This window comes from Toxotes jaculatrix, chromosome 16 (assembly GCF_017976425.1).
Source record: "Toxotes jaculatrix isolate fToxJac2 chromosome 16, fToxJac2.pri, whole genome shotgun sequence".
NCBI classification, from domain to species: Eukaryota; Metazoa; Chordata; class Actinopteri; family Toxotidae; genus Toxotes; species Toxotes jaculatrix.
This window is the reverse complement of record NC_054409.1, coordinates 14,294,114-14,319,426: the sequence shown is the minus strand read 5'-3', so window position 1 is coordinate 14,319,426 and position 25,313 is coordinate 14,294,114. Positions and strand designations below refer to the sequence as shown.

Sequence of the window (25,313 nt, the reverse complement as noted above, 5' to 3'; positions counted from 1 at the left end):
TGTGAGCCACACTACATTCAGTGCCTTTGTAACAGCACAGATCAAAGTCTGACACAGTAAAACCAAAAAGATGTTCACTTCAACACACTGTTTCACACCGAAAGTCAAGTATATGCTGTAATGTACAGTATGTAGATATTATAAACACACGTCACACTAAAGCTGTGTGATTTAATATGAATCTAAAGCAACACACTCCCCTCTTTATTATAGACTCACTGTGATGACAAGTTCAGATTGATTTATTCATACCAGTAGTACATAGACCTTTCTCATGAGTTTTTAAACTCCTCAAGACAAAGAAAATAAACTGCATTTGTAAGTGCAAATTCTCAGCACACACCTGTGACTGATTAATTAATCCCTACTTCACTAAGATACAGCACATACAGTAAACAAATTCATTAATTTTTTAAAACTTGTATCTTCAGTATATTTCCCATATTTGTCATTTTTTACGTATCATCTGCCGTATATAGTCTCTCTCACACATGTAGGCCTAGCTGTGCAAGCTCTTTAAGTCCTTATTAAACAAGGCCTCCTCTGGCATAAGCCCTATTTAGTTAGGACACTACCTGATTATCTCAGCACCCCAAGTCTCCCTCTTTCTGCACATGCAATCTTTAATGCAGTCTACCTGCACTGCCTTTCTCAGTTTCCACAGCAATGACTAGCAGCATTAGTTTTAGGACACAAGGGACTGACTGCGACTGATTTTCTGACAAGGCTGACAGAGTGAAGCCAGTCAGAAGCTAAACACTAATTTGACAATAATGAGATGGCACTGTCAGCAACAGACACACAAACGCACAGTGTGGAAAAAGAGAGATGTTCTGTGCTTCTGTAAGAAAATTAATCCTTTCATTCAGAGCAGGGAGGACCTGTCTATAATAAGGCTTCATAAACACCTTAAACAAAAGGTCACATCGATAATCTGCTTCCACTATAATAGATTACGGCAGGTCCAGTGTGTGTGTGTGTGTGTGAGACACAGAATGAATGAAGGAGGGAGGGTGGGCATAGTGATTTAGGTTGGTCAGTTTGATTAGTGTGTATTTGATGTGTACCTGTGGTGTCTCATACTTAATCCACGCGCAGTCTCAACTGAATGGGAATCAGTGCGGCAGTTATATGGCCTTCCTTTGGATACACAGTAAAACCCAGAACTGTGAAACAATCATTATAATTTCATATTAATAAAATATATTAAAACGTTAAAACAGCCGCTTGCTGACGGAGCTGCTCTGTCCATGCAATGTCGGACTTTTTAAACAGAAAAATGAGACGAAATAAAATTGTAGCCTAGTATTCCCGCAATAAACGGACTCTGAGAGCACGGAACACACCGCGACAGCGTCCCTAACATTAGCTGCTCCGGTCCTCTATCTGTATCAGCAGCGACCATAAATCGGCAATTAAGTGATATTCCAGCAGCAAAACACGCTAATACATGCTAATTAGTGCAAACATCCAGGTAAAATAGTGAGAAATTTACTTACCTAAAAAACTGCAACACAGACTCCTTCGAAGGTCGGTTAGTACAGTCTACACTTCAACAAGCCATACTGCCACAAAAACCTATCCGAACATTGGCAAACAAACACGGACACTGCAGCCCCTGTCAACCCCTGGAGGTAGCCGGAGGCCTCTGGATGTAGCCGCCTAGCCCAGCCGATGCTTTAGCAAAGAGCTAACTGCCAGTTGTTACGTTGAGCTGTCACTCAACGTAACAACGCACTAATTTATGTAAGAATTTTAAGCCTAAATAACACTACAACGGTTGTGGTACAAAAAAATTAACCCCCCCTCACAGTGTTCACGGAGGTGGAAACTATCAATTGAGACCAAAAACAAAAAATGTACCAAGCTGTAAATGTTTTTTTTAGGCTGTAAAGTTGGCTATTTTAACATGGGGGTCAATGGAGAATTGCTCACTTCTGGAGCGAGCCCCCAGCGGCAGCCGAGGAACTGCAGCTTTTTTTTTTTTTTTTTTTAACGCGGAAGTGATCCTCACTGCTGAAACCTGCAACACCCCCCTTGGCTGGGAGATGGGACGGCTGCCACGCTCTCCCGAAGAGATAGATTCAACAAGGTGCTGGAAACATTCCTCAGAGATTGTGGTCCATATTGACATGATAGCATGACGCATTTGCTGCAGATTCGTCGGCTGCACATTACACAGCCGACACTATTACAGTATTCACCAGCAGCCTTAACCGTTGATACAGGGGCAGGATGGATCCATGCTTTCATGTTGTTTACGCCTAATTTTGACCCTACCCATCCTTCTTCCCCATTCTGATGCTCGGTTTGAATTTCAGCAGGTCGCCTTGTCCATGTCTGCATGCCCAAATGCACTGAGTTTCTGCCATGTGATTAGCTGCTTAGATGTTTGCGTTACCGAGCAAATGAACAGGTGTGCCAAATGAAGTGGCCGGTGAGTGTATACTGCCACTATAGTTACTCCTTACTAGTTGCAATGCTGATATTCACCATAGGATGGCAGCAGACCCACATCTTAGCACCTGGAGCCACGAACGTCCTCTCACACCCCTGGTTCATGTGGGTGTTTTGACTTCTGTTGGATTACATTTCTTCTTGTTTTGACACATGTGCACCATTAAAAGAACAATTTGACTTAATATAGAAATGATGCCAGTGGAAACAATCAGAGTGAAGGTTATGGTTATGAATATGTTCAATACCTTGACACAGAAGGAAGCTCCATCTTTGTGGCTTGACATTAACAAAAACTCAGCCTGGTGAAAATATACAATAAAATTCATGAAATTCTTCCTTTCACACAGTCAAAATGTCGAGTCACAACCTCAAATACCAGGAAATGACTTCGTGTTTTGTGAGTAGCATGTAAAGTATAAGCTTGAGATTTTTAGGCAGTGGACGTTTGCCCAGTCTGTGAATGTGATGGTACTTAATTAGATATAAACACAGTTGTCATGAAGATTAGCAGAGGGCATAATCACCTCCTACGCCTTGCCCCTGGTCTATCCAGGTGATCAGCCACTCAAAATCAGCTTGTGGCCATGACCTGAGGCTTGGAGGATGCCCGGTTGATGAAGCCGTGTTTGGGTTTGCAGTTGTCCTCAGATCAGAGGTTAATTTACATAAATGGGTTTATAAGATCAATAGAATTACTCATCATCAGTCACTAATTTCTTTACAGTAAATGGCCTCAAGTTACAGAGCGACTTTGTCTGTGTGGGAATTTAATCATCAAATCCTCATACGATTCTACTAATTCTTACTAGTAGTTGTTGTGGCCAGTTTCATAACCTTGGCACAAATTAATAAACTTACCTTATTTAAAGTGCTGAAAAATAGAGGAATGGCATTTTATATGCTCCCATAACCTCTACATTTTAATTAATGTAAATGTATTAATTAAATCTATCTATAAAAAGGTGTATAGTAAATCTATTTCTGTCGATGAGCCATTTCAGGCCATACAAGTAGGATTATAGTACTGAGCACCACAGTCACCACAGTGGAAAAAGTAGATTGTCTTGATTGGCTTGTCTGTCTGTATCCTCACTGAGGTGGCTGTTTACAAGTGTGGTGTGAGACTGCAGTGGTTGTTTAATTATTCTGTTCTGTGTGTCTTTGAGTTCCCAGAACTAGCGCTATATAAATCTGATGTATTATTATTATTGTTATTGTTATTATAAAAGTAAAATATTAAAGGACTTTAATTGAGAAAAATGTATAATAGTAGCAGAAACCTACTACTAAAGAAGACTTTGTATTTCGTTACGTGATACATTATACCAGCAGTAATCTCATGTGACCAGGGTTAATCCAGGAAATGAGAGTTCACTAGTTCACTGCAGAGAGTATGTGTGTGTCTGTGTGTAAATGCATAATCACATTCATGCATGAAAAGTTACATTGATTCCCACTTCCTCTTTGGACATTTTATTTAAAATAGCAAGACAGTTTGATCTTTTTTCGTAGTGAAAGCCTTCTCTAACACAGTGTGGCCAAATATAAGCCCTTATCTAACTGTATTATCAGAGTTGATGTTATTATTAGCTGATCATCCTGTTATTTGGAAAATGTTGACATGTTTACTGACGGTTTCTTATAGGATTACACAATGATTGCTGAACCAAAGGAAGACAAAATAACAAGGTAGTATAGTCTCTCAAATAACAGGTGTTGTGCCATGTGGCATGAGATAATGTTCTTGGTTCCCTTACAACCTATGTCCTTAAACTGTGCTGAATTTATCAAATACGCAGTATAGGTTTACAGTTGAAATGTGTGTGTGTGTGTGTGTGTGTAGGTGGGGAAATGCACTACGTTTTCAATATTATTAGTACTATTCTGAATTTTGATTTGACCAAGTATTTCTGCTGTATTTATCTGGTGAGTCACTTTGCGTGAAGCACTGTAAATAGTTTTGTTAGGGTTTGGATGTGAGAAACCTTGTTAATGTAGCGAACTAATAACTCTAAACAAGGTGGCTTCTTTGAAATCTAAGCTGACATTTTTTTTTACAGCTACAGCTCAACATTAAGTTAATGCACATACGTTACGCGAGTGGAAAATTCTCTTTCTTGTGCGTCATTTACATTTCCCTGTAATTCAGCCTCTCTCGGCTCAAGCGTAATCAGGTCTTTATTGACTGAATAGATGTTTACCAAGAAATGCCTACTCAGGAAAATAAAAAATGTAGGTTAATTTTCCATTTGAAATTCACAGCGCCTAAGCTTGTTTTCTTGTTGATCCTCCACAGGCTTGGAAATTTTTCAAGTCTAGTTTCACAGATGGATTAGTGCCCTTTGTACCATTGTGGCCAATTGGCTTTTTATCAGAAATTCTCTCTTGAAAACAGCTTTTGGATAACCAACATCGGCTTTATAATTATTTATTTTTTTGCTTTGTCTGCAGAAATGGCTGCACTACAGCTTGTAAATTAGAAAGTTATAAGTATTAAAACACTGAAAATCCCTTTTGTGTTTTTTTATATGAAACTCATGTCACATGTAGTGAATATTTGTATTGTGGCAACTACCTAGCCCTATTTTTTTTTTTAAATAATCTCTTCATCTGTATAATATTTGTAATGCAGACTCTGATTTTTAAGACATGAATAGATCCTGTTAGATGGTGCACTCAGTATGTGGGAATGTTAATGCATTTCTTCATAAAGCAGACATCAGACAACAAAGCTCATAACTGTCTCTTGCTGCCCCACTGCATCTGCATTTGGCATTTTCCTATAAGTAAATAAAGATTGCAGCACCATCACTTGTGGGATAAACTCCAAATTCAAAGAAAGCACAAATGATTAAATGATACAGTTCGGCTTTTTCAATAAAATAAACAACTTCTTATCTTGTATTCTGTGTATGTGCATGTTTATGTTTCATTCTGCTTCCAGTCAGTTACATAAAGGTCTAATTGTTTTTATAGTAAGTCTTGGGCAGGTTTGAACACAGAGGCCAGATTACGGTAAGGATTTCAACCCAACAGGATTACCTCTAGATTTAAGCACCTTATTTAGTTCCAAGCAATGAAAATCAGCCATAAGCTTGTCTGTGGAGTGTGTATATAAAGGCAGCGTCTGACACAAGAATCAATCTGGTGGATAACCACATACAGTACTAGAATTTTAATCACTGTTGCAACCTTGGCACAAAACAGGTAAGAAACTGACATTTTACTCATTTTAGGATAATTCACCCTCTAGTTTGGGGATTTCTTTTGTCAGTAGTAATCATTAGAAAGTAGAAAGACTTGATAATCATGGTGTTATCTGCAGTTTTTAGACTGGACTGTACTTCTCCTCTATAACTTGAGATGTGATTGGCAGTCACACACTGTAGTGCTACTGTTTTCTTTATCTTGTATTAAACATATATTTCAATTTGTATTCAGCTATCTGGAAGAAATTATCCCCCTGGTCCACTAGTCATGATTCTTTGAATATTGATCTGTTTGTTACAGAATGGGATCCTCTAAGCTGGCCCTGCTTCTGGTCCTGGTATCCTGCGTGGAACGCTGCCTGTCTGCATCCTGTGTCGTTGACAGCTTCTCAGTCAAAGAGGACTTTGACCCCAAGAGGGTGAGTTAATTCAAAAGATACATACACACACTCAAACAGCATGTATGTTGAGAGAAAATTTAAGACAATGTCTTTCTTTCTATTTTCCTTCTCATTGCAGTATGCAGGGAAGTGGTACGCGCTGCAGAAGAAAGATCCAGAGGGCCTGTTCCTGCAGGACAACATCTCAGCCGAGTACACCATCGACGATGACGGCTCAATGACCGCCTCCTCCAAGGGACGCGTTACTCTGTTCGGGTAAGAGATCAGTGATCTTATTATTTTTTTTAAACTCAGGGATGATTAACTTTTTCCCTCTGCTTTAGATCAGTCATTATCTGCAGATAAAAAATTATAAAATTCACCCTAACCAAAGCAAAACCAGCTGGTCTCCACCCTCTTTGAACCCCCTCAGGCTGGGGTAATAGGTCAGTTTAGGCACAAAGACCTTCTTGACTCTCTAAGATCTGGGGAGCTGAAATATTCAGTTTCCACAGTCAGAGGTTAAGAAAGGTGCTCAGATTCTGCTCAAGATTTAAGATAGTTACAGGAATAATTTTCTAGAGGCACATTCTGAACAGCATTAGCTCCAAGCCAGGTTTTCCCTGGATTATGAAGGATTAAGAAGAAATGCAAGTTTACAAGGGATTTAGATTTAGAACCTCAGCCAATTTAAGCGTTCATGACATGGACTCACAATAATAACTTGGTAAAGATGTTAACGTATTTTTGTATCATCACATTGCAGCTTCTGGGTTGTGTGTGCTGACATGGCTGCCCAGTACTCTGTCCCTGACCCTACAACCCCCGGCAAGATGTTCATGAACTACCAGGGACTGGCCAGCTACCTGTCCAGTGGAGGTTAGCTATGCACATGTGTCCATCTCGCATCCTCCTTGTATCCCCTCAGTCCTTTTCACTCTAACTTATCCCTTTCTTTCCACCCAGGTGACAACTACTGGGTGATCGATACCGATTACGACAACTACGCCATCACTTATGCCTGCCGCACCCTGAAAGATGATGGCAGCTGCGAAGATGGCTATGCCCTTGTCTTCTCCAGGAACCCCCGTGGCCTGCCTCCCGCCATCCAGCGTACTGTGCGTCAGAAACAGGATGACATCTGCATGGCTGGACAGTTCCAACCTGTCCTGCAGTCTGGAGCCTGCTAAAGAGAAAGAGAGTACAACAGAGCAAAGAGAGCAGGAGAGTGAACCAGTTAGCTGCAGTCTAAGTGGCTCGAGTGCATGTAAGAGAAGGCGTACATGTTGTGTGGAATGAATACACAGATGCAAAAAAAACAAAAGAATGAGAGGAGGAAAAAAGTGAAGCAAAGATAGTGAAAAACCAAGAATTGCATTTGTTTTTCCTCCTCTAACTCTCTTGTTCATCTATTGTCTGTCCAAGGAAAATGTCAGTGTTGCTGTGGTGTTGTTTTGAGTGAATGTGAAAATTAAAATAAAAAAAATATTTTTCTAAACAACTACTGGAGTTTTGTCCTTTATGTGCTGTAATGAAGCTACAGTGTGCAATTCCACTTGCTAAGCAAACATTCTGTTTGAGGTATAAATACACAAAAAAGCATTGGTCAGCAGTTCAGGCTTGAAAACATGTTGCACTTTGGCCATGTAAGTGACTGCGATCCCTCCTGAGCCCTGGAAAATGCAGCCAAACCCAACACAATACGCAATGGGCAGTAATGGGCTTACTTCTGGTGGGCTGATGTTTAGAGACTTTAGTCCTATTATGCTAACTCAACTGTTAGGCCACTTAGCGAGGGTCAAGGATCATGTCAGGAGGCTGCTGAAGCCACGGCTTGCTTGGAATACAAAGAGGACTGGCTCTAGGCCTGCTCGAATGATCCTGTTTCATTCGCTGAACAGGTAAAATGTTGTCAGGGAAAGGATGGGAGAACTGAGAAGGCTGTCAAAATCACAGTACCTCATGAGTTCAACAGTGAGAGAGTCTGAGAAAGGCAGAAAGACAGTTGGAGACCGTTTGTTTCTATAGGTGGTATGTAATCCTGCTGATGTTATGCAACACTAATGGCCAAGCTTTGCTGAAAATCAGTATAATACACCTGATGTCCTGGCTTAACTCATGAAGGACATTCAAAGGAATCTCATTTACAAAGACCTTTTCACTCTGACATTTACCTGTTTTACTTCCTCTGGCAAACAGTGAGAAGAAATAAATCAGTGACATGAACTTAATACATGACAGTAAAGTAAATTTCAAGAATTTTCATGAGTCTAGTCATTTTTGTTCTATCTTAATTGTGTTACCATATGGCAACAATACAAAACATGCATTTAAACATATTGAGTTACTTCACTCTTTGTAGCTGGATTGGTTATCATGGATTGCAGAAACATTTCAGAACTAAATGTTTGAGTTTTTGTTTGGAAAAGTTTCCCACTTGTAGAATGGGCATGTGAGGAATTGTGGATAATCTCTATAAGAGTGTAAGGGGCAAAGCAAGGGGCCAAGGCAAGCTTAGTACTGATGGGATCAGCTCTTTGACCATCTGTAATAATGAAACAGCTAAGCACAAACAGTGCTTTATACTTATGTAATGATTTGTCTTGTGTGGCCAATTTATTCTTTTCTAGGACATAATTTTGTGTTGCAGTGTTGGAGTTCATGCTCGAACAAGAGTAAAGGACACTAAGATTACACAGGCACCACATTGGAGGTCAAAAAGAAAGATGGGGGGCAAAAAGCAAAGTAAAGACATTACATTTGTGATTTAGTCTCTTCCTTCACTGCGGACCCAGACCTGCTGTAAAAACCGAGTCTGTTTTCCTGTAACTAGGCTACAAGCCTGAGGTAAGTTAAGTGGACCTGCCTTACATATCACATCAGGTAACCTGCTCTTCAGCATTATGAATTTTACTGTTTAAACTGTCCACTTCATATACAATATCATTGTATATTCATGTGCTGTATATGAATGTGAGCAATTCCTACCCTTACTTACTTGCTGATTGCTATATTGGGTTTAGCCCACTAGAGCGCAGTCAAACCATGTCCAACATTAAACACACAGTTTGAAAACAGTTAGCTTTTGTTTTGAATTTGAATTTTACCCTCTGAATGTCATGTGTTTCACCTTCAACTTTAAAAATAATGCCACCTTTTAATGGCTTTTTGGTGCATCGGATTTGCCAAGATCCCCGGCACATTCCCAGGAGGACGACTCAAGGAGTTGTAAAAACAAAGACAGAGAGTCAGGTGAGTCAGGCAGGAGCACAAAGAGAAAGACAGGTGGTCCTGTCCCTTACAAACACTTCAACAGGTAGATATTTAGACAAGCCAATGAGACAGACAGAAAGTCTGAAAACTGAAAACCAGAGTATATAAAGTGAGATGACAAATTTGTGATAACCCATTAGTCAGTATATAAATGTAATTTATGAGATAGAACTGGAATAGTTTGGTAAATTTCACACCCATAACATGGCATCAATTGTAATTTCTATGATAACAAAAGACCAATATTCAGGTTGAAATTCCCTGTGATATCACATTGATCCATCAGGAGGCCAGTGTGTCATTTCTACTTCTGTGGCCTCACCTGTTAATTTAATGCATAGTTTGAGACAGTATTATGAAATATTTTTACCAGTTCGTGGTCAGAGAGCACCAGTGTGAGACAGTTCTCAGACTTTCTGTCTGTCTCATTGGCTTGTCTAAATATCTACCTGTTGAAGTGTTTGTAAGGGACAGGACCACCTGTCTTTCTCTTTGTACTCCTGCCTGACTCACCTGACTCTCTGTCTCTGTTTTTACGACTCCTTGAGTCGTCCGCCTGGGAATGTGCCGGGGATCTTGGCAAATCCATCCAGCTGCTCCATGAACAGACGGTACATTTAATCACAATTTTGGGGGAGGGGCATCAAAGCGCTACACTAGGCTAGCCTGAGGCTATGGAATTGTTGTTTTTCAGGGTTCACATTTAGTGCCTCCATCCAAACTTTGGTAGCACTGGTTATACGGGTTTAGACAGTGTCATTAAAGATTTTATACTGGCTGAATGTTTTGCTCAGACGAAGTTGTCACGACTTGAGCAAGGACTTGGACCCAAAAGCACAACCCCACAGACAAAATCAAAATAATAGTTTTATTCTTGTAAAGTATCAAATAATAACCACCCAAACGGGGTAAAGGGCAGTGAAACAAAAGTACAAAACGTGAACACAAAATCACTTTTATCGAGGAAAAATTCTAGACTATGAAATAAACCAAACAAAGTAGCAACAAGACAAAACAAAACATAGAAAGAACAAACTATGAACGAGACCTGACAAGATGAGGGATTTGCTGGTTTGACTGACATGAGACAGGACGAAAGACATGAGACAAGATGTAAGACCAGGGACAAGACAAACTAACAAGAACACAGCCAAATGACGAGACTTAAATACACAAGGCAATGGGCAACAGGTGAAACCAATTAGCCCTGGGCAGACAATCACAAAGGCGGGAAACAAGTCAAAGACAGGAAGTAGAACAAGACAAGATACAATAATTCGATGATGATGAAAGGGCAATGATTTCAAAATAAAACAGGAACTATAAACAAAACTTAAACTAAACAAGACTGAAAATGTCCACAAAAGAGTTTTAAACATAACAAAAAGGGTTCAGAAAAAAGCCCCCTTAGGGGCTAATCATGACAGAAGTTCCTACTTAATGTTACATTCTTTATATTTATTATGTAGATGGTGTGATGTGTTCGTGCTTCGCACATGGGAGAGGTTTGCGCCAATGATGTTTTTCAAAATGCAGGGATTCATGTTGGAGCTATCCCTCAGCATGTCATAAGAGCATAAACAGGTGAAGGGACAGTGGGTGTAGGGTTCTATAAGATAATTGGTGCTATTGTGTTTAAGATTGTGGGTTCAGGGTGGAACAATTTGAAAATTGTTCATGAGGATTTTTGGAGCACGGTGACCCAAGACAAAAAGGTCATGACCCCAAATTAAAGGTCTGACAGAGGTCAGAGTGGGATTGACCCACCCATGTCATGGCAGGCAAAGTGTGTGCTCAGGTAGGATGTGCTTATTAAGAAATTATCAGAGCAAAGGAAAAAAAATCATAAAATTTACTCTCACAGGAGTTACATCTTTATCCGCCTTGTCTGTCTGACAACAACAAAGTCAGCAAATTTGCATAATTTGTGTCACATTTTCAGCACAGACACAGACGAAGCTCAGTTGCATCACCTCACAGCGAATGATTTTATTTCACAACACTGTCTCATTATAGTAATTTTCCCTTTATTTACCTCATTATTAAAAGCATAGTCTCAGAAGTGTCTTTGATGAAAGAGCTGCAGGAGTTTGTCTGACTGACAGAGACATTACCTCACACTCAACCTCTGTGAAAACAGATGTGTTGCGTGGGGAGTTTTGACTTATCCCCAACAGGTAAGTATAGTAAAGCAAGTATTTTCTCTCTTCTTCATTTCTGTTTTCTATCATCTCTCCATTTTTGTCACCATAGACACTTTTGTCTTCCCCAGCTTTATCTTTTAAACCTATTTTAAACCTTACTGCAGTATTTTTTCTTTTTTCACTTATGTCATTCAAGGTTTACATGATCCATTCCAAGAGTGTGCTTGGAAATCCTGATGACTAGCAGCTCATGTGATAATCAAACAATAATTCATGACAAATAAAAGTACAAAGTGAAAGAAAACATGATTAAATATGATTTTATTAACTGCGTCTATTCATTCTTTCGCTGCTTGTAAACTGATACTGTTAAACTGTAAATCCCAACCTTTCAGAAGATAGTTTCCAAAAAAGTTATTTTTCATAACTTATGTCAATTACTGTATGACTGCAAAATTCCAAATCTGTATCGTAAATAGTTATATTAAAGTAAAGGTTCCTGTGCTTGTTAAACAGCATTTGTTTGGCCTGAAGTCAAGAGAATTTTTGTGCAAACTCAACAGCTAAAAAACTAATGTCAGCGTACAACAGCAACGCAGCAGCCCATGAACTGAATCCACTGAGACACTGTGTGAATTCGTCGAATTCATTCTGAAAGCCAGAAAGTTTATTCTGAGTGATGTAAGAATAAAGAAGTAAACATGCAATGGATTAATTAAACTTTTTACTCAGACAGAATACAAACACAAAAACAGCAAAGACGGTTACATGTTTTTCTTGTAAAAGGAGCAAAGACATGTATTACATTTACTACAGTAAACTTCTCCACACTAAGAAATAAATATTTTTAAGTACACAACAGTTTGTTAGTAAAACCGTATGAAGATGTAGCACTTGTAAGTCAGTTCGTCTCACACGTCTATTTAAAAATAATATAAGCATGCATAGCTATCTCTGAAAACACAAAACATTCATAGTCAAGTAGTATGCCCCAAAAATGCCATATTTATGCAATATTCTGACACTAATCTTTCTTTTCATTTCCTCTCTCTCTCTCTCTCTCTCTCTCTCTCTCTCTCTTTGTTTTGCTTTGAACTTTCATTTTCTGCTACTTTCGGTTGTGATTGTTATCTACACCTTCTTTTTTCCTATTTCTTGGTCTCCTCGATCTGCTCCACCTCACTGGACTCGTCCACCACTTTACCATTGATCATCGTCTGAGTCACCACCTTCACAATTTTCCTGGTGCGAACATCAGGCTCCTCTGCACAGAGAAAAGAGATGAGATAGGATGAGATGAGATGAGATGAAAATAAGATGAGATGAAAAAAATAAATGAGTGAAATAACATCATGAAAGAAAACCTATATAAGATTAGAAAACACTGGTTTAAATGGGATTTACACAGATGAGAGTATGAGCTGAGATGTAGAAAGAGATTATATAAGATGATATGTCATGATGATGATTTAAGAAGAAAAGACAAAGAAAAATGATTTGAGATTAGAGGATGGGATAATTTGGGACAAAACATTAAATAACAGTATGAGAAAAAACGTGATTAGAGATGAGAGATGAAATATGAGATGAAGAGGTGATGTGAGAAGAAAGTTGAGATAAGAAAGGATGAAGAGAAAATATTAGCAGTGAGATAATATAAGAAATTCAAATGAGATTAGGTGAGATAATTTGAGTCAATTAAATTTCACATTCCCCTGTGATTCTCACTAAAATCACTTGGCTTGTACCGACAGCTTTAACTATTCAGCTTCTGTGTCTCATGAAGACGTTAAAGTCTGCGATACTGCTTTGTCTTTCGTCCTCTAATGTCGTGAGTCAAAGGTGAACATTTTCAAAACACCTTCCAGTTTGTTAATCCTATAGTGTGAGTAGGTTGGATTAAGGTGCAGTTACAACACCGGGATAAATGTTTTCACACCCACCCATTTGTTGCTATAGGAGCTGAGCTGTTACTGATGTTTGCATTGTTTAACTGAAGTTCATAAAACTAACATTAGTCCTGGGCCTCTCAGGTGCGTGTGAAAGAATATATGTTGGTCTGTGAGTCTCACTGTGACGCTGCCTCAAATTCACATCTGAATCCATATAAGGTCTGGCCACTGTGCAACAGCTGTTAAATAAACATTAGTGAACTGTTTGTTTGGCTTATCTCCGCCATGATTTCAGCTTTAGTCACTCTTCACCTCCCTGATGTTTCCTTCAGGGTGTGATAAGATGCATTCAAAACTAATGAATTACCACTGCTACTGTATTTGCTGTGCTATTGTACTATTATATAACACTGCGATTGGGTGTCTTTCTGTTGTTCTGACACACAAGTAGTGACTTTACTTTCTTTTATCAGTTAAAAATCGAAAGCCAAGGACTCACTTTTTGGTGGTGGAGGAACTTCTTTGACCCTGAGGGGGCAGAAAAAAACATGAAATGTTAGAATTAGCTTGTAACTGACCTGAACACAAGAGCAACACATTTAAAGCAATAGTTCAACATTATGGGAAATACATGAATTCACTTTCTTGCAGAAAGTTAGATAAGAATATCAATAAAACGTATGGCATACCATAAATATGGACTGGAAGTAAAACCAAATCCAGTAAAACCAATCATTTGACCTGGGTTCAAGGTTAGTATTTCACATTAAGGCTGAAACTGTTAAAATGTGACCTAAGTTTTCTGAAAGTAGAATTCTCTTTTTACCCCGCTATCTTTATCTCCCCCATGTCTTTACAAGACTGATGAAAACTCACGTTTCCTCTCCCTCCAGCAGGCGCCTGTAGGTGGCGATCTCCATTTCCAGGTTCTGCTTGATGCGGAGGAGCTGCTCGTAGTCGGTCTTGGTGCGCTGCATGTCCAGCCTGAGCTGGGAGAGGTCGTCCTCCAGGTGGCTCAGGGTGGCCTGCAGCCGCTCCATCTCAGTGGAGTATTTCTGACCTGTCTCACCCAGGTTACCTTCCAGCGCTGCTATCTGAGGAAAGGAAAGGAAGGAAAACAATAAGGGAGCTGCCCTGCCATATCTGCATACCTGGGTCTAATGTTACCATTGTGTGTTTTTAATGTTGCTCATAATCATTCACTCTATAAGTCAAAGGACTGGCGATGTGGAATTCTTGACTAATTGTTGTCTTCTTACAGAAATGTTCCAAAATTATCCAAAACTATTTGGCTGACTAAAGAAAAAATGTCCTGGCTTTTCAAGCTCCTCCTGTTTCCATAGGTGTTTGCCAATGGTAAGCAAACCTCGAGAATATCTCCTGATTCTGAAATTACTTCCCAAACCATTATCAACAAATACCTGTTACCTGACAAGGCACTGGCATCCAAAGCAAACAGGCACTGCTCAGACATGATTACCCATCTCACCACCAAAACTCACCCCCACACAAAGTTTAGCAATTGAAACCTGAATCCAGTGTGTCCTTGCATGACTTAGCGGCGTGGGAGAGCATGTTGACTGTCAACACAGGATTTTGAGACAGAATAACAAACCAATTTTTCCCAGACGCTCATAAGATAACAGTAACACGGAAATCCACAGTTTAAGAAAAGGATTTTCGGTGTCGATATCCAACAAATCCCTTATAAAACCACCTCTTCACTAACACAATACCAGGACTCATCAGGGCTTTGTGAAAAGGTAATACTCATTACATAAATATTTTTCAAACCACGATCACGGAATTTGTATTTCTTTGTGTGTATTAGATTTTGTTTTTACAGCTCCTGAATGGAGAAGTATCACTTGCACAATTATTTTTAAAACCAAAACACAACAGACGTCTGCCTCTGGAGAGGAGAAATAGCAGTGTAGTGAGTCCCCCCCTGGCACCACAGGCGTGTTGTTCAGTTTCCAAATCTCAGCATCAATCCCTTTAGTTAAAAAGGTACGAAAACTCACACATTTGCTTTGTACATGGAGATGGAGACAGCTCTTTTGTCTTAAGATGCTGCAGTGTGCCAATATGTCATTTTAATATAACTTCTTTGTGTGTGTTCAGAGATGTTTTGCCCTGTTTGGCACATTCCTCAGGTGTAGCAGCTCACCTGTTTGTGCAGACTCTCCAGCTCCACCTCCAGGGTCTGCAGGAAGCGCTGCCTCTCGGTCAGCTCGCCCTGGGCTCCCCTCAGAGCTTCGTTGCTCTCCTTCACCTCATTCTGCACCGTCTCCAGCTGGAGAGGACACACACACACAAACACACAAAAACAAAAGCATTTTATTTTCGAGACTTTTGTCTAACTGTCCTGTGAAACTGACAAAATATTTCACTGAATGGCTTTTCTCTTGGCATCGGAGAGAAACTGCACTTTCTCCCCCCACCTTCTTGCGGTACCACTGCTCTGCCTGCTCCTTGTTCTTCTTGACAATCCCCTCATACTGGGAACGAAGGTCAGACAGAATAGTGCCCAGCTCTGGCCCGCTGGCTGAATCCACCTCCACGTTCACCTCATCTCTGGCAATACGAGACTTCATCTGCTCGAGCTCCTGCAGAAGGAGAAGTAGTTTATATACTTTGTGTTGCTTTGTTGAAAAGAACATTATGGTTGCATTGTGTCACAGTTTTATCACCTGTGTGAATATAATCGTATGCACAGGAAGTGTGTGTCTCATAGCAGGCGACATATGGAAGCAAGAACAGTTTTGTGAATCCTACACCACAGGATGGCAGAGAGGATGTGAGGGCATCTTCATTATTTAGATGTTTCCCATCAATAGTTGATGGGGCAGAGCTCACCTTACCCCTGGCCACACACCATACACTCCTGTTCATACATGACTGGTGGATCTCTTTCACTCTCTCTCCTCTGTGACACTGTGTTTTCATTCTTCTGTTCTCAATATCTGCAATCGGTCACGGTTTAAGTGTAAAATTGAAAATTAACTACTAGTGTACTGGAAGTGGCCTTCAGTGTCTTAAATGAATTGGATCTGTATAGTTTCATTTCAGTAAGAGGTAGATCAGTCCCTCCTTTGGTGAGAGGGGGTAAGTTTATCTTAGTTTCCCCCCAGAGGACAGTAGTCCCAGGCGCCTTGGATCAGCTGATTGGACACAAAGAGCTGGTTTGGGAAACCAGATCTACCTGCTCCTTTTGTCTGTAGTAATCAGAGGACCACCCTTCTCTCTCTCTCCCTCTTCACCCTCCCTGCATGTCTTTTTCCGTCCTCTCTAAAAACACTTCGTGAAGTACATCAAATTGGGTCAGTCCCATTTCTAACAACTTGTTGTTTGTGCCTGGCAAGTAGGAGAATGAGAAAGAGGGCCAAAAGGAAAATGAGACAAAATGTCAAGTGACAGAGAAGAAAAAGAACTGTTGAAGGTATAAAATAAAAGGAGACCAGAGAGAGAAAGGACAAACAGACTTACCTCCTCATGATTTTTCTTGAGGAAGTAGAGCTCCTCTTTCAGGCTGTCCAGATCGCCCCTCAGAGAGGCGATGATCTGCTCATGGTCAGTCTTGGCCTTTTTTAGAGCGACACAGTCTCGCTCCACGGACTGACACATCACCAGCTCAGTCTCCCACCTTGTACAGGCAGGAAAAATACCAGAGGAAAGCCCAGTAGTTTATGACAGAGAGTGTGGAAAAGGTAGTTCAAAATTTACACTTTACCTATGCAGACAGTATATTCAGTGTCTACTAACTCTGTTTTTTTTTTTAGTGCCTCATAAAGTTGGGTATACATTTTAAAATTCAGATATGTCTACAGGTGGAAAGTGAACACTTCCAATAATAATCAGAATTTGCATGAAACAATTAGGACTTTCAATTTGTCTGATATTATACTATTAGATGTTAAAGATATTTAATAATTAAACTTCAAACGGTTGTCACAAATGTGCAGACTGTTTGCTACAGCAGGAAGTAGATGAAATCCCTGGTTTTAACTTTAAAAGGCTCAACAAGTCTTATCAAAAAAACACTTTCAGTTCGTCATTCTGTAATCATTAACCACTCACTTGATTCTGAAGTCATCAGCAGCCAGTTTAGCATTATCGATCTCCAACATGAGGCGAGCATTCTCCAAAGTCTTCTTCCTCACCTGACAAATATTAACATGAGGTAAGTTTAACGAAGGACACTCAGCGTCATGTCTTCACATTGAACTTTTACAAGAATACATTCTTCAACATTTGAGCCTTTATGTATTATGTTTGTACTATATTTGGTATACTGACAGGAACAGAGTATTTATATATGGTCACATATGACTAACAGTTGAAAGAGATCTGAAAATTTGAATCCCTGTTCAGTAAGCTCACACATTTCAGCTTCATTAACCTGTAACTATTTCTGTTTAGTCAAAAGAGGTAGAATAATCATTAACTTTGGTACAGAATTAACTCAAAGATCAAATGTGGGTCAAATTCGGCCTCTGAGGAGTGATGTAGCTCCTACTGAAAGACGCCGCGTATTTGCATGATTTTTTTTCCATTTATGTAAAATAACCACCATCAAATGCTTGGGCTTTGTTGATTCACATTCAATCATTGGCTGTCTAAATGGACTTGTCCATCAAATGTATATTTGAATGGTCGCTTGGTCCCTCAGAAGTACCTCTTGCTCAACAGCATGAGCTTGTGCCATCATGGAATCAAGGTCATGACCTTTGGGTATGCGGTCGATCATCAACTGCTTTATCTTCATCTCCAGGTCAGCATTGGAGCGCTCCAGTGACCGCACCTACAGGAAGACAAAAAGAAAGACAGGGTATAAGGTCAAAGTGTTTCAGCTTTCTGCTAATAGTATCATTTCCTTGTCTGCATGGTGCCAAACTGAGATATACCCATCACATATCTGGCTGCTGACCAACAGCCTAACAGTGCAGTAGTGTGTAATCTACCCGACCTTGTCCAGGTAGTTGGCCAGACGGTTGTTGAGACTCTGCATAGCTTCCTTCTCGTTGGTGCTGTTGCCATGCAGACCGTTAAGTTGGAGACTGATTGGCCCGTTGAGATCCTGGCTGATTGAGGCTGAACGGGTCAGCGGGCTGGCTGCTGCAAAAGAGACCGAAGCACGGGAGCGAGTGCGGCCGGTGTCCATCAGAGAGCGACTGGAGAAGGAGGGCTGACGGCTCATTGAGTAACTCCTCATTGACATACTGGAGGCCATGATTGGTGGCTGTGAAGGCTGGAGACAGAGAGAGCAATGCACAGAAACTGGAAATTAGACAATTTCACACTGGTGAACTTGTAAAGACAAGACTGAGGCAAGACATGAAGAGAGAAACAGAACAAGAGCACAATTACAGATGTGACATCTATTACAGCTCTTGTGGGTCCATTTCTCTGAGGATAGAGTGGATGGATGTTTGAATTACAGATGCCATAGGGAAAATACATAACTTCAAAAGCCAGACTGTTTGACCTATTGCAGTCATTTAAAGCTAATGTTACATGAGATCTGGCTGCAGAAAGGCTCTTTTGTGGCCCTTAAGCAAATGTGTTTTATTCCAGCGTTTGGCCTTTAATGGAAATACAAGTAGGGCCTAATATTCAAGACCACTGAGCGCCCACTGAAAATGATGAAAGGAGTCTTTAAACGAGTACATTGCTGGCTAGTGGCCATTCAGACTAACCATCTGCGTGGAAGATATGACTGACTTTATAGTCAGAGCCACTTCAGTCATTTTCAGCTCTGTTCAAATACAACTTCAACTCAAGTCAGTGTAAAATCAAAATGCAAATCAGTACAGCTCAACCCTGGGTCGCAGAAGAGGCTCTCAGAAGGTCTGAGGACACTCTTGTGTGATCTATTACTATGATAATAAGATGCATTTTATATTTAACAGCAGACTAATGGAGGATTCATAAAAACAGAAACAAACAGAAAAGATGAAAAGTAGCTTCATAGTCTTCATAAAGGTTTACACTGTCGAACACTTCCGATTAAATGTTATGACAAACTTGACATTGTGCAATCTAAAATTAGGATTTTATGTTTGCTTCTTTTTAGATCTAATTTACTTGCAAAGAACATTTTTCTATTTGGTGTCTTTATTTTGTTTGCTCCTTATTTTAAACCTCATGTGATGATAAGTTTACCATATGTTCACATTACTTCCTGGACCTCAAGCAAGGCTAGTTGGTGTTTGGATGTCAAACATAGTACAGGACAGGGTATCTTTGTCTGTGTACAAGTGTGTGTGTGTGTGTGCGTGCGTGAGTGTGTGTGTGCGTGTGTGTGTGTGTGTGAGAGAGGTTTCACGCATGCTTGCTTTTGTGTGTTTCTCAGCACTGTTTCAGTGGCAGATTAGCGGTCAAGGGAACCTCTCTGTCTCTCTGTCACTTGATCCTTGCAACACTGTTCCCACAACACTACAAAGGACCCAGCAGGAGACAGACAGTCCTTGTTCAGATGAAAGATAGAGCTTGGGAAAATGATCGGGAAAATATTCAGAGTGAATTCCAGTTTCACAAGGAGGCACTTTGTTCAGTACGAAATGGACTTTCATTTCATTTTTTTTCTTGAAATCATCTCCCTAACAGTTGACAGGTAGCTGTGCTGACAACTTTGAATGAAAGTGAAGAAAACAAGTTGCACTTGCTTGAGGATAACTGTGGCAGGTTTTTCATCCTATTACAATTCTCATTTAGATCAGTGATTCATTTTTTCATGATTTCAAATAACTAAATTTAGCTTAATAAAAGGACAAAATACAATTATTGAAAACAATCAGTTTTAAGAATTGTTGAAATTGAAATTATTTTCTTTTAAAATAAGAGAAAAAAAAAATTCAGCTTACCAGGATTTTTCTTCAGATCGACACAACGTGAGATCCAGAGGAATGCAGGTGGCTCTGAGCTGATGGTGCAACAGGTGTGCTTATATGCAGGTGTGCAAGAAGTAGGAGGGGCTAACTTTAGTCAGGAGGTGTGTTTACTTCACCTGAGGGTCATGAGAAAGCTAGCTTTCATCTGTCTACTGAAATCCATAGTTGAAACCCATGTCTATGAATATGCATATTCATAGATATATTTTCATTTTGAGTTGTATTTATGGTCACCTGATGAATGTAAGCCCAATATTCACTCTCTCTCTACTTTCAATGTGGTTTGGTCTGAGGTCAATATCTGTCTCTCTAGCTGCTAAATGCTCCACTATGTTCACCAGCTAGTAGATAAGTGTGTCTGTCTGCTGCATACAGTTCACCAAGATTGGCTGTCTGTAGAAGAGAAGCAGCGAGGCTGAACCAAAGTAGTAGAGTTACAGGCCACTAAGCAGCAGTCGCTCATCACTGACATTCTGTGAGTGAAGTGAACGTGAGTCACGTAGTATTTCATCTAATAGCATCTCTGAACATAATAAAGCATGTCCTCTCATGTATCTGTTATCAAATAGCTCATTATCAGCACCATCCCTTTGCCTGGTGGGTGGAGTCCTGCCTGCAGGTCTTTAAAGTCCTCCTGTCAGTCATCTCGCTGTAACCTGACCCTCCTTCTACCTGTTGGAGATAAAATATTCAACAAGTCACTCTGAGAAAAAAAAAAACAAGAATAAACCTGCTGACAAAAGCAGGTAGGATGTGGGCTGTAGAGGCTCAGTTCAAACAGGTTGGCAGGAAAATAATCACCTACCGAAATATACTCATAGTAGTTTACAAATGCAAAATATGTTGCTTTAAGCTATACACTCTCAACATTAAAATTAATTATTTATTAAAATATCAAAATTGTCACTGTTGATAAAGTTGTGACTATATAGGATGAGGTTGCTGTGTATGTGCCACAAATGAGAGCCTCAGACTGACCAAATGTTTACTGGCATTTATTTACTCTGTACACACTCACAAATATGTGTGTGTGCGCATGGATGTGTATGTTTGTGTATAGCCTGGTCACCTTTGTAGATTATCACAGAGTAAAACGTTGCTGGGGTCAATATTTACTTCCATTTATTGATCACACACACACACACACACTGTCATCCTTACCCTGTTGTATTCCTATAAGGAAAGGAAAGGAGATGGGCTGACAATGTACTTCCTCTCATTTGCACTCACACTGTGACTCCTGTGAACTTTGTCCATGCAAAGTCTTATAGGAATGGAATTATGTGAGATATTAAAAATGTGTGGGTGAAGCATCTGTTTCCCATGTATTATCCTATTCAAATTCAAGTGAAAAGAAAATACTCACAGTGTCTCTCAGCATTGCAAATGTCTCTATTTGCATTACACCCACAAACATGCATTTTGTTCCCTAGTTGCAATAACCAGTTACATGGCATGATCAAGTTTCACTAAAAGAATGACGTCACTCTTGTGGTGCCCTGATCAGGGTTTGATTGCTCAAACACATCACCCTGAAAAGTAAAAAAAAAAAAAAATACATGAGACAAATGTGTTTAAAAATATTTTGTGCTTTTGGATTGCTGCTGTCCAGGCTGCTGCTGATGACATTGACCTTTTGAGTCTTTGATTATGACAATTATATTTCATTTACACATGTTAAAAAAAAGGTTGTTATAGCTTCGGTGCACATTCCCATTAGTCCACATCCTTCACCAGTCAAGGATCTCCAGTGTCACAGCTATGATCTATCTCCACTATGTGGTGAAAGCTGGTAAATACAAGTGGAATGGGCAATGGAATTAGTACCAGCACTTTCCAAAAGAGGGCAGCAACAAACTATGCTACTGTCGTGCTTGTACTATACTTTCCATGTCATTCCACCTGAATGTTTACATGTACTTTTCCTTATGGTAAGAGGAAAATGGCGTTTAGAAAAGGTTTCAGTGGGAATTCAAGAGCAGAAATCACTGTAAGCAAAATCATGCTTACAGTGGGTGAAATATTCAGATCCAATTTTTGGACTTTATTGTGTCATTAAATCAGATGGAAATGTTCTAGATCATTTTATACACATTTCAAATCCATTTTCAGTTCCTGACATATTTGTTCTGGTACGAGTTTACAGTGCAAACATGACATACTTGGCACATCATACCAAAAATACTGCTAAATATGTGGTGCACATCTCTACAGGAGATCAATCATGATCACGCTGAACCTTAATCAACCTTTCCTCTTACTTTCACTTTCTCACCTTCCCTTTCTCCTCACTCTCAGTCCTTCAGTCAGTTTGGATCAGAGTTTGGTAGTTAAATAAATAAACAGGTGATTAGACTAGCAGGATGTCAGGATACTACTCATGACCCCACTTGACCCCTCATGACCCCTGTCACAAGTGATCATGTGACCACACCAGCAAAATGCACACAGCGACGCAGAGAAGCGCTCTTGCGTTGCTGTACTGGTCAGGTCATTCCTCTCATGGCCTCGAAAAATAATAAACCTCACAGACAGAGAACATTATGGTTTATTTGGGTGCTGAAAAATGAGCGTGAATGTGACATTCACATTAAAATCAGCATGACAGCTCAGGATAGGACCACAGCGTAAACACAAAATCCTTTTTGTCAGTTTGTGAGGAAATACTGTACTGACACACCATGATGCAGAGGGAAGACGCACCAAAGTCATAACAAAGCACAAATATATAAATGTGACAGCCATAGCTGATATAAAAGCATTTAAAACACCAAATCTACTGTGGAGATTTACTGGTGCTTTGTCAGTTGTATCAGGTAAGGTCCTGAAAAAAAATTGATGTCAACAAATGTTAAATGACTTGAGCATCATGCTGATGCCTCTCAGCACTCATTTTGCTCATGAAGTGGTTGCTTCCTGTTACAATTCTGCTGCTGGCAGGGCTCACTAATATTTATGTTGGCTGACAGACAGACAGGCAGACTGATAGACAGATTCAGTCACAGATGAGCAAGCAGCAAAAGCAGAATAAGCTCTAAGAACTTTTTTTTTTTTTGATGTATTTAAATTTAGTCAAGAACATTACTGCCCTGATCAGGTATTTTGATCCCAGAAAATCCCAGATCCCTCAACACCATAAAATAGACGTGTTTCTTAAACTGATTGAAAAAAAAAAAAAGTTAAAAGGTAACAGAAAAGGTAACATTTCAGGTTCAAGCACAAAGTTCAGTCACTGCTTTTGGAGACTGATCCAGGAGATGCCAGTTATGTAAGTGAGGCAGCAGAAACATAGTGTCTCCAAAATGCTGTGGAAAAAAAACAGGCCTGTTCTAAGTTGAGTGACAATGGATTTTTCAGGTTATCCAATGGGATTTTTATTTAGCTTTAGAAGTGCGAGAATTTTCTCAAATCAGAGAAACACTTGTTGTAATCCTTTAGTTTTTTCTCAAAAAAATCTAAATCACCCAATCTGACGATACCGAGTTTTCACTGGACGGTGATGATGGAGTTTGGCATCACTGGATGTGCTGCATTTGCTGATAAAGCAGAACATTTAATGTGTAACTTATGTGTGACTTATCGTTTGACCTCGGCATGATCTGAAAATCAGATCCACAGATGTGTCAAAGTACTGTCTTGCTACTGTGGCGAAGCCTGGAATCTTAATTACAGAATTTAAACAGGCCTCATCAGCTCTACAGGACAGCTGATGTCGGCATTAACCTGTGTATATTCATACTTTTTTTTATTTGCTGTTTTTTATTCCTTGTTGTGTTTTTCTGTATTTATTTTTCATTTCCTGCGGCCAAATTTACCCTTGGGGACATTAAAGATTTATTCTGCTCCACTCTAATAGATGTATGTACTGCATGCAATTATCTGCACTGGAGGAACATCTGAATGGGATCAAGGCAGATGAAATTATGAATAAAACAACCTGTTGTTAACAATCACTCATTTTTTTTAAATAAGTAATGTGATCATTAATCAATGATCATTTAATTTTACAGCATTGAAGTACAAAGCCACGGTCTCAGTCAGAGGTTTTGTTTGTTTTTTTTCATTTTTACTCTCAATATTTCTACAATTGATTCATTGCCTCTGCTCCGTTTCTCACAGTTCCCCATCAAAAGTTTAAATCTAAGGTAACGAGTGGAAGTAGATTTGTTATTCCACCAATTTAAGGAACTCAAAGCGCCGCTCCACTCCAGACCCTGGCTGATGCAATTTGGGCCCCAAGTCAGTGTTTGATGGGCGGACTTCAGTCCACCAGCCATTCTCTGATAAGAAGATAAGAATCTGCAGCAGAGAAATTACACACAGATAACGACATATGTGAGCAGCTCTGGAGGTCAGCACCTGCATGCGCTCTTTCTTTTCCTTTTGCTTTAAATATCAGTTTCTTTTTTCTCTCTCCCCCATTTGGGCTTTCCTCCCCCCTGCCTGAGTGCAGGTTGCTTTTGTGTGACAGAAACACGTCAGACCACTCAGCATGTGTGTAGAGATTCTTATCGGAAGGGTTGGTAATATTTAAGATATGGATCTATATGCATAGCTGGTGAGTGTATGAAAAGTTGAAAGGGAAAGAAGTCTTTGTGTGTGTGTGTGTGTTTCTGTGTGTGTGAGGCGTGTGTGTGTGTGTTAAGAAGGAAACTATGAGCGCACTCTTATCCTGTTCACAGCCTGGGGAAGTAGCAGCAGAAGGAGGGAGGGCGGCACCTTTGGATGCTGCTTAGTGGTGCGACTGCAGTTGTGTTGACAGCTGAGCCACTGTAACAGACGTGTGAGTTTAGTGCCTTGCTCAGTGGTGGCTTGGGAACACTTTGAATGGAAGCTTTCCCACAAATTCCCACTGTGAGGATTCAGACTGCTGAGGCTCCAGTTTTAAGCTCAGTGAGGTTACTAACCAGGCAAAGCAGCCAAATGCCCCATGGTCACTGTGTGTTTGTTGGTTTTGTTCATTCAAAGTTTGTTAGGAAATTTGCACAAATAAAGTACAATATCAGCTAAGATGGGTCTGCACTACTGGGTAATTTTGTGGCCCTGACTTGTACAGGGCCCA

At 40.0% G+C, this 25,313-nt stretch overlaps 2 protein-coding genes across 5 annotated transcripts; one reads left to right on the top strand and one right to left on the bottom strand.

Annotated features, from left to right (window-relative positions):
- The first annotated feature begins 4,065 nt into the window (after positions 1-4,065).
- rbp4l (retinol binding protein 4, like) lies at positions 4,066-7,542 on the top strand. 2 transcript variants are annotated; one of them, XM_041059490.1, is made up of 5 exons: positions 4,066-4,149; positions 5,971-6,088; positions 6,189-6,325; positions 6,816-6,928; positions 7,016-7,542. In XM_041059490.1, exons 1-5 carry the CDS (start codon positions 4,115-4,117, stop codon positions 7,237-7,239), a joined length of 627 nt encoding a protein of 208 aa, XP_040915424.1. In that variant the 5' UTR covers positions 4,066-4,114; the 3' UTR covers positions 7,240-7,542. The 2 variants fall into 2 exon arrangements, with proteins under 2 accessions (XP_040915424.1, XP_040915425.1); XM_041059491.1 differs by lacking the exon at positions 4,066-4,149 and adding an exon at positions 5,568-5,667.
- Positions 7,543-12,177: 4,635 nt separating this feature from the next.
- Positions 12,178-20,277, bottom strand: si:ch211-243g18.2 (uncharacterized protein LOC559906 homolog). 3 transcript variants are annotated; one of them, XR_005895510.1, is made up of 11 exons: positions 20,225-20,277; positions 18,328-18,609; positions 18,037-18,162; positions 17,439-17,521; positions 16,848-17,004; positions 15,803-15,967; positions 15,529-15,654; positions 14,235-14,452; positions 13,858-13,886; positions 12,540-12,730; positions 12,178-12,505 (listed from the first exon to the last, which is right to left on the bottom strand). XR_005895510.1 is itself a non-coding variant. In XM_041059489.1 (10 exons), exons 2-10 carry the CDS (start codon positions 18,589-18,591, stop codon positions 12,721-12,723), a joined length of 1,182 nt encoding a protein of 393 aa, XP_040915423.1. In that variant the 5' UTR covers positions 18,592-18,609; positions 20,225-20,277; the 3' UTR covers positions 12,538-12,720. The 3 variants fall into 3 exon arrangements, 2 of the variants coding, with proteins under 2 accessions (XP_040915423.1, XP_040915422.1); XM_041059489.1 differs by lacking the exon at positions 12,178-12,505 and having other exon boundaries at positions 12,538-12,730; positions 13,854-13,886; XM_041059488.1 differs by lacking the exon at positions 12,178-12,505 and having other exon boundaries at positions 12,538-12,730.
- Positions 20,278-25,313: the final 5,036 nt, after the last annotated feature.

Excerpts from the sequence above, each read along its gene's own strand:
- rbp4l (XM_041059490.1), top strand. The coding sequence starts at position 4,115 with ATGATTGCTGAACCAAAGGAAGACAAAATAACAAG. Across the intron at positions 4,150-5,970 it reads AAGGAAGACAAAATAACAAG|AATGGGATCCTCTAAGCTGG; the intron begins GTAGTATAGTCT and ends TGTTTGTTACAG. Across the intron at positions 6,326-6,815 it reads GGACGCGTTACTCTGTTCGG|CTTCTGGGTTGTGTGTGCTG; the intron begins GTAAGAGATCAG and ends ATCACATTGCAG.
- si:ch211-243g18.2 (XM_041059488.1), bottom strand. The coding sequence starts at position 18,591 with ATGGCCTCCAGTATGTCAATGAGGAGTTACTCAATGAGCCGTCAGCCC. Across the intron at positions 15,655-15,802 it reads AGCAGTGGTACCGCAAGAAG|CTGGAGACGGTGCAGAATGA; the intron begins GTGGGGGGAGAA and ends TGTCCTCTCCAG. Across the intron at positions 13,887-14,234 it reads CTGCTGGAGGGAGAGGAAAC|GGTCAAAGAAGTTCCTCCAC; the intron begins GTGAGTTTTCAT and ends CTGCCCCCTCAG.